At 57.1% G+C, this 8313-nt stretch overlaps 1 protein-coding gene across 1 annotated transcript in view; it reads right to left on the bottom strand.

The window, feature by feature from the left end:
• The window catches only part of NFIC (nuclear factor I/C (CCAAT-binding transcription factor)), a 65834-nt gene that overhangs the window by 53055 nt on the left and 4466 nt on the right, over positions 1 to 8313 (bottom strand). The window contains exons 2-5 of the mRNA XM_010828440.1: positions 7757 to 8072; positions 7549 to 7670; positions 6589 to 6747; positions 2633 to 2653 (exon numbers count right to left, since the gene is read on the bottom strand). Of these exons, the coding sequence (XP_010826742.1) occupies positions 2633 to 2653; positions 6589 to 6747; positions 7549 to 7670; positions 7757 to 8072 (618 nt within the window). The remainder of the gene's footprint in view (positions 1 to 2632; positions 2654 to 6588; positions 6748 to 7548; positions 7671 to 7756; positions 8073 to 8313) is intronic.

The raw sequence follows: 8313 nt of genomic DNA, 5'->3' as shown, positions 1-8313 counted from the left end.
CTGCTCGGCAGAGGAAGCTGACATGAGACGGAGGTTCAATGGCTGCCTCTACTGGCTCTTGGCAGTGATGAAAAAATGAGGACAAGATATCTTTTCTATAGCCCAGAGATACAGACAGAACCAGCTGAGGTCCACAGGCCAAGAGGTCCACAGGTCCACTGGGGCCTACTGTATGTCAGGGGCTAATGAAAGGGTGGGGTGGGGTGGGGGGGTTCCTATATAGACCCATTGCAGGGGCAGGGAGAGCTGAGGCCCAAGGAGGCAAGATCAGAATGCAGCAGAGAAAGGGGAGCTCAGGCATGGAGATTCAGAGCTGGAGAGAGGGGTTCCCGGGGGCCAGTTCACCCTAGCCTGCCCCCCACAGACCCATTCCACAGATGGAAAAACTGAGGCCCGAGGAGGGCCAGAAACCTGCCCAGAGCTGTGATTTCAACACCCCCGCCCCCACTGCCTGAGTGGGGCTACTGAGCAGTCACGACACCCATTTTACGGATGAAGAAACTGAGACCCCAAGAAGAGACTCAGTCACAAGGAGCAGAGCTGGGACAGGAAGCCACACCTAACCAACTTCTCCATGGAAACAACAGCAGCCCTCCCCACTGTTGGGCCCCTAGGAGAATAATGGGGCCATGGGAGGCCCCTTTCCTCTTCTCTGGGGGTGGGAGGAGGCTGTCTCATTCTTGCCATTTTCAACAAGGGAAACTGAGTCTGCAGAACATCCCTGGGATGTTCTCAAGGGGTGAGAATTTCTCAAGGGGTGAGAAATTCAAGGAGAAAGGAAGACAGAGAAGAGAAATTTCAATCCCTACTCTTGCCTGGGGGCTGCACTGGGCTTCTTGAATGGAGGTTACGTCTCTCCCTGGCATGTGAATCTCATTATCTGCCCAGCTCTCCAAAGCCTGCATTATGCTATTATTATTATTGTTATTATTGTTGTCGCCGTAACGATTAGTTGCTTACAATCTTCTAGCGGCAGGAAAAGGCCCGAGGCTCCACTATGCCTTGCATGACGGGGAGGCTAAGCTCAGAAACAGGCAGAGACCTGACTGAGGTCCCGGAGGCAATCAGGGTCTGTGTGAGGACACGAACCAAGACCCAGTCTGTCCCTTTCTCGGAACAGCCTGCTCTCCATGAGGCAGGGGTCTCTCAGGAAGATGGTGACACAATTGCTCTGGGCTACCAGCTGGTTTCCAGGTGGACGTGGCCAGGCTCGGTCCCACCTCCAAGCCTGGATGCACATGGTACTCCCCGCCCCAGGTGCCCCCTCTCTGTCCTGTACCCCAACTCCCCTGGGCCACCTGTACCATGGGTGCTGGGGGTGGGAAACGACCTCAGATCTCCTCTATTACTGAGGGTCTGAAAATAGCCTTCTGTCCTCATGGGGTGGGGCAGGATGGGGTACTGTTTGTGCCAGCCCAGCCCCCTCTATGCCAATGTCCCCCGACATGTGAGTCACCGTAACAGCTGTGGCAGAGACTGGACCTTACAGCCCCTTTCCCCCACCCTACCCTGCCCCGGCTGACCTGCTGAGGGGCTGTCTCCTGCCAGGTCCCCTCCAACCTCAGAGGCGCTTTTCCTGTGTCACCATGTCACCCAACATGCCAGCCCCAGGGGTGGGGAGCGGCTCGCCCCGGGGCACACAGCTGATCTGCAGACCTGGGTCCAGAGCCTGGGAGTCTGGCCAGAGAATCGGGGCAGAGAATACATGGAGGCATGGGGCACTGTCCCCCATGGAGGGAACACCATGGTAGAAGGAGGCCTGTCATCTGAGGCCTGGAGCTTATTGGGGGAGTGATCAGAGGGAGCTGGGAAGGGGCAGTTGAGGTGTCAGCCAGCTGAATGGGGGTGCTATCTCCTTCTAGCATAGGAACCCCCTTATCTGCCCGGCTCTCAAAAGCCTGAATTATGCTATTATTATTGTTGTTGTTGCTAGGATTATTTTGGGCCCAGACCCTACCTCTCCCTGAACCCCTGTGCCTCTGAGCCCCCTCCCGTTTGATGAGTTCTCTCCTTTTCCTTCTCCTCCCCTCTCCAAGCCCCCTCACCCCTGCCGATGCCTACCCCCTCCTCCCTGGGCCCTCTCTGGGGAAAGATGCCAGGGAGGTGGGCAGGGGCGGGAGCCCACGTCACTGGTGACCCCAGCTGGTTCTGGAGGAAGGAAGACAAACAGCCTGTAACTGGGTCATGGACCTGCTGCCTGAGCCTCCACGTCCTCCCAGGGAGGTCAACCCAGGCGAGAGGCAGGCCTGTCGCTCTCTTTGTCCCACAAGACCTGTGACAACCAAGGCCTCTTCCCCAGACACTTCCCAATGCCCCCACTGGTTGACAGGGCAAGGGAGACAGCCAAGGAAAGCTAGAAGCCAAGAATCCTCCTGAACTCCTACACATCCCTCAAACCCCATCTCCAATGTTCCTTCCTTCAGGCAGCCTTTCCTGCTTTCCTCAGGGTTCTCCCAGACCTAGCCTGGACCACACAGCTGGGCATTTTCAAGTCCAGCTCAGTCGGTCTCCCCTAACCCTGAGGCCCAGGGTTGAGGCACCTGCTGCCAGGCAGACTGGAGGGAACAAGCTTGGGTGACAATAGCCTCCATTTTCACCTTCTGTATGATCCAGGAACAGATCGCTGCCATACCTTGGGCATCAGTTTCTCATCCTGTACAATGGGCAAAAAGGGACCTGGCACCCTGCTGGGGATCAGTGGGGAGCTTATTCACTGCTCTGGTAATCACAGATGCAAGGTTAAGGAAGACAGCAAGAAACTCCAGAAACCTTACTTGGCCCACTGGGACTTCACAAGCTAAAAAGTGTAATAAAATGTCAAGCTGGACTTCCTTGGTGGTCCAGTGGTTAAGACTCTGTGCTTTGACTGCAGGGGACATGGGTTTGATTCCTGGTTGGGGGACTAAGAATTCCAAAAACCTTACTTGGCCAAAGAAGACAGCAGCAGCTGGCAGGCAGACACTTGGGTCCAAGCCCTCGCTGGGCACTATGGACTGGCCAACTGTGCTCTGGGCTGTGTCCCTTACTGGGCCTCCCCGTGGCTCACCCACTCTGAGAGTCCAGGACAGCAAACCAGGATGTCAAGCTCCAATTTCCAAACCAAAAGTTTTCCACAAAGCATTTCTCTCCTCAGTGACTCAACGAATGTTACTGAGGATCTCTTGTCCACCTCCTGGGTGCTCATCTCAAACTCCTGTGCATCCTTCAAAACTCAGGTTCCAATGTCCCTCCCTCCAGGTAAGCCCACTGTTAAGTGTCGAACAGCAGAACTCATATTTGAATGCAGGCCCATTTGGTGCCAGACTAAGTGTTCTTGCTAGTGATTCCTCCTTCCAAGTTCAGAGCATCATAGCTTATGAACAGCTCTTATCCAATGAGGGAAAAATACATTTGATGTTCCAACAAGTATCTCTTGAGTGCCAGCTCCATGCATGATGCTGGGGCCCAGCAGAGCCCTGGGCTCAGCCCTCACCTGGATCCTGATTTGGACAGGGATGGATATTAAACAAGCTAGGAAATGTAATAAAATGTCAGGTTGGACTTCCCTGGTTGTCCAGTGGTTAAGACTTTGCACTTCAACTGCAGGGGGCATGGGTTCAATCCCTGGTTGGGGGACTAAGATCCCACAAGCTGCAGCCAATAAATAAATAAAACAGGGAATTCCCTGGTGATCCACCTCCACACTCTCAATGCTGAGGGTCTGGGTTTCACCCCTGGTTGGGGGACTAAGATCCCACAAGCTTGGAGGTGTGGCTAAAAAAATAAATAAATGAAAGACAGAAAGCAAAAGAAAGGAAGGATGGAACAAAAAAGAAAATGTCAGGTTGAACAATGTGCTCTACAGAAATTTAAAGGAGTTTGTGGGGGGCGGTCCAAGGAGTCCCCTGGGGATGGTTCTTTTTAGCTGGAGGTGGTCAGGGAGGGTCTCTCATAGGAGAGGACACTTGAACAAAGACCTAAAAGATGAGCATCCATGGTAGGAGCTTTCCAAGTGGAGAACACAGCACATGCAAAGGTCCTGAGGCAGGATCATGCCTTATGTTTGGAGAGAACAGGCGGGGAGGACAGTGAGGCTGGAGCAGAGTGAGTGAGAGGGAGAGGAAAAGAGGGCAGGCAGGGAGGGGATGGGCAGGTCAGGCAGGGCCTTTGAGGACCTCCCGGGAAGACTTTGGGTAAACCAAGTCCAGGGAGTAGAAAACCTGGCAAAGTGACCAGTGAGTCTGAGCCCTGAATCTCCTGACTTTACTCTCTGTGCCCTGGGGTCCTGGGTGGATGCTGAGCCAGAAGGTTCGGGTGTGAGGGAGAGAGACGGGGAGCAAGGCTGAACATTTACTGAGCTCTCAACTCTACAAAATGGGAAAAATTGTTGTACCCACTGTCCAGAGGGAAAGACTGAGGCACAGAGCCTTGAAGCCACTGGCCCACAGCCACAGAGCCAGGAAGGAGCTGAGCTGGGACTTGAACCTGGGTCCCATGACCTTGAACTTCCCGATCCTTGGCCCCACTGCCAGCTCCCCCAACCCCCCGAGCTCAGGGTCTGGTCATTCCTCAGGGCTTCCTGTTCTGTACCCCACCTGCTTTCTCTGAATCCCATGTGGCCCCCTTCTGCTGCTCAGCCCTGGATCACATGCCACCTCCTCCTCGGGACACCAAAGCAGCAGCCAGGTCCTGCCATCCCCTCACTACACTGCAGCCCCTCGAGGGCGTGGCTTTGATCTGTTTCTTCACTGCTGCTTCAATGGCATCCAGATTAGAAAGCACCAACTTCATCTTCTGCTTGTTCCCAAGGCACACACCCCAGTTGACGAAGGAAGCCGGTTCCCATGTGGGTCTGGTCAAACTCAGGGAGACCCTGTACAGGGCTAGGCAGGTAGGGGAGGAAAGACCAAGAGAAAAACCCTGGTGGTGGTGGTGGTGGTTAGGGCTCAAGGTTCTGGGGAGTCACTGTTGCCCCTGGCTCCCAGCTCACCCTGAGCAGATAGTGACAGAAGGCAAGGAGGACGAGCCGGAAAATGCCTATGGGGTGTTTAATCCAGTTATCAGTTTCTGTGCTAAGTCACTTCAGTCGTGTCTGACTCTTTGCCACCCCATGGACTATAGCCCACCAGGCTCCTCTGTTCATGGGATTCTCTAGGCAAGGATACTGGAGTGGGTTGCTATGCCCTCTGCCAGAGGATCTTCCTGATCTAGAGATCGAACCTGTGTCTCTTGCATCTCCTGCCTTGGCAAGCAGGTTCTTTACCACTAGTGCCACCTGGGAAGCTGCAGTTCTTAGTTTAGTGACAACCATCATCACAGCCAAGCTTATTTGGCACCGACTGTATACCAGGCCCCAAGCTAAGGTTGAAGCATGCAAGGAAGGACTAGATCACCTGCCTAGAGATACACAGCCACTTAGGCAGGATCTACATGCATATCCAAGGTCAACCTGGGTTCCTGCCTCTTGATCCCAGGCAGGGCACATACGTGTGCACATCTGTGTGCCTACACGTGTGGGAGTGTGAGCTTTGGGGACGGCACACCCAGGGTTCACTCGCACCCAGGCCACGAGCCAGTACACGTGTGTGCGGTCACTGCGAACCCGCCTGCTCATGGGACAGGAAGCCCCAGGACATTTGGTGGGTCCCATCCGTTAGGTGGGAGACAGGAAGGTAGGTCAGCTCAGGCAGAGAGCGAGCGAGGAGGGGAGGAAGGGAGAGAACGCTGACTCGGCCAGAAGCCCAGTGTCGTGATTTACAAGGCACCCGACCCTGACGCGTTGAAGCACCTCCGCTGCAGAGGAGGGAGGGGAAGAGGCACAGACGTAGACTCAGAGAGAGACAGAGAGAGGGAGAGAAACATGGGGCGAGGTCATGCCTTGGACAGGAGCCAATCGGAGACCACCAGACCACAGGTCGTGGGGGGTAACCTCAGGGAGTACCCACCTGCCCAGGCCTGACCAATCAGGTGGGCAGTGGCTCCAGTTCCAGACTCACCAGCCATGCTGTGCCACCCGGGGGCAGGCCCTAGCCCTCTCTGGTCTTGGCCCCTCTCCCAGTCCTGAAATGCTGGGAGACCCAGCCCCCAAATTCCAGCAGAGCCTCCATGAACTCATACTAGGCTGGCACTTCATGCCTTCTGTGCCCTGCCACAAGCCGCCGCCACATACATCTGGCCCATAGGAGGCGCTTAATGAAGATCTATCATATTCAATCAAGACAGAGTGCGGGACCCTCTCCTAGCCTCAGTCTCCCCACTGGAGAAACAGTGATTTTTTAAAAAAGAGTGTTGCCCCACCAGGCAATGGGGTGAAGCAATGAAGGGAAGAATGAATGAATGAGGGGGGCCCTGGCAGCCGGCGCTGCTGTGGCCACGGCCCAGGCCCAGCCTCAGCCCCGGGGAATCCTGGGCACTGCAGCCAAGAGGGATTTGGCCCCAAACCCGGAATAACTAACGTGGCGGTAGAGGCGGGCGGGAGGGAGGCAGGGAGGGAGGCCCAGAGCGGGGCAAGCGTGGGGAGGCCGGCCTTCCCGCCGGCAGGATTTATGGAAGTAACGGCTGCTCCACACAGTTCCTCTTAAGAGTAAAAGTGAAAAGCGTTTGAGTCACCATTGAAACAAGGACGGCGCTCCCAGAATCCTCCAGGGCCGCCTGGGCCGTGGCCGCACTACCCCCACCCCAGGTGGGCAGGACCTTGGGGGCACAGGGCGGGCTGGCACCGGAGCAGCCCGGCTCCCTCCCTTCACACACCCCCATCCAGTCTCGGATCTGAGAAGATCCGGGTCGGATCAGCTAAAAGGGAGCTATTTTCGGATGGGCTCAGGTCGTAAAATTAGTCAGTAGAGGAGGGGAGACAGAGGCCCAGAGATGGAGAGGGAGAGAGACAGGGAGAGATGCAGGCAGTCAGAGAGAGGTGGGTAGGGCGAGATTAAGATGCAGCCAGGAGTGGGGGTCCTCCGTGAACAGTCTTTCCAGATCCCCCAGATGGAAAGCCCAGACCAGACTGAGCCTGCATGCAGCTTTTGAGATTACACCGAGGCTGTGCTGAAGGGGGTCCCAGGCATCCCTCCAGGGTGAGGGGCACCCGTGGGAGAATAAGCAGAGGAGAGGGATCCCCTTGCCTCTGGGTCACCCCATCCCCACCCTGGCCTGGGAGCTCCCAGGTCCTCTCTCCACCGGACTGTCTCCCGGTCGCCCTGTCCTTTGCACACAGAACCTCAGGTATTTTTCATTACCATGTTTCCACCGAGAGCCTGCCTGGCTGATCCTTGCCCTGTGCCCGGGGAAAGCCAGGCCCAGGGAGCAGAGGAAGGCCAGCTCTGCTTCTCACTGCCACCCCCCACCCCCAGGCAACGTGGACCAAGGCCTGTCTCCCAAGGAGTCCTGATGGGGGAATTCCAGGGCGCAGTGACAATAGGCTGCCGTCCAATCTCCTCGCCTGGAATAGCCTCCCTGGGCTCAGCCCCCCTGGGCGGTTCCCAGAGGGAGGGAGCCAGCAAGCGCGGGAAGGACGGAGGGGGCGGGGGCACCTCGGGGCCACCCAGGCCACCCCTTGAGGCCCAAGGTCACCCAGCAACCCTGACTAGGACCCTTATGGTACTTGGTGAGCTTTAGGGCAACAAGCGGCAGAGGGGAGCCAGCGATGACGGCTTTGGGGAACACCAAAAATTGCTCTGAAGGGGAAGGGAGGTCTGGAGAGGGGCAGGGACATCCCCAAGGTCACTCGGAGGATACGGGGTAAGACAGGCCCTGAGACCCCCTTGGCATGGGCCCTCACATTCCCTGTGGGGAGCCAGAAACTGCGGGGGCTGGAGGGGGCCTGTGAGAAAGAGCTTGCTATGCGGGAGGGGCACCCCAGGATCGTGAATGGTGGCGGGGGACGCCCAGCAGAGACTAGCATCCACGTGCTCCCCACACAGTAGTTGGTCCTCAGGATAGTCGGTGGCCCGCTGGATGCCCAGCTTCTGCGGCTCCGCACTTGACACTGCCTTTGCCTCCAGAAACTGCCTCCGCAGCCACTTGTCACTTTGAGGGAAACTGAGGCCGGACCCCCATGTGTTAAAGACATCCAAGGACGTGGGGTGGGGGCGGAGCTGGAGAGTGGAACCAGCAGATCTGGGAGGGTCCCCCTGGAGGAAGCTGGGGGAGAGAAGGGGTCCCCTGGGGCAACCCCGGGCACAGCCGCCCCCTCCCCACACACCCCCTGGGTCATTGCACAAGGGCCGAGCCCGGGTAGCCTGGGAGCGCGGCCAGGGGTGAGAGGCTACACGAGGGGGCAGGGGCAGGTGCCGGGCTGGCGAGGGCGTCTGCAGCGCCGCAGTGCCCGGGCCAGAC

Source organism: Bison bison, unplaced genomic scaffold (assembly GCF_000754665.1).
Source record: "Bison bison bison isolate TAMUID 2011002044 unplaced genomic scaffold, Bison_UMD1.0 scf7180017864492, whole genome shotgun sequence".
NCBI classification, from domain to species: Eukaryota; Metazoa; Chordata; class Mammalia; order Artiodactyla; family Bovidae; genus Bison; species Bison bison.
This window is presented reverse-complemented; position numbering and strand designations above follow the sequence as displayed.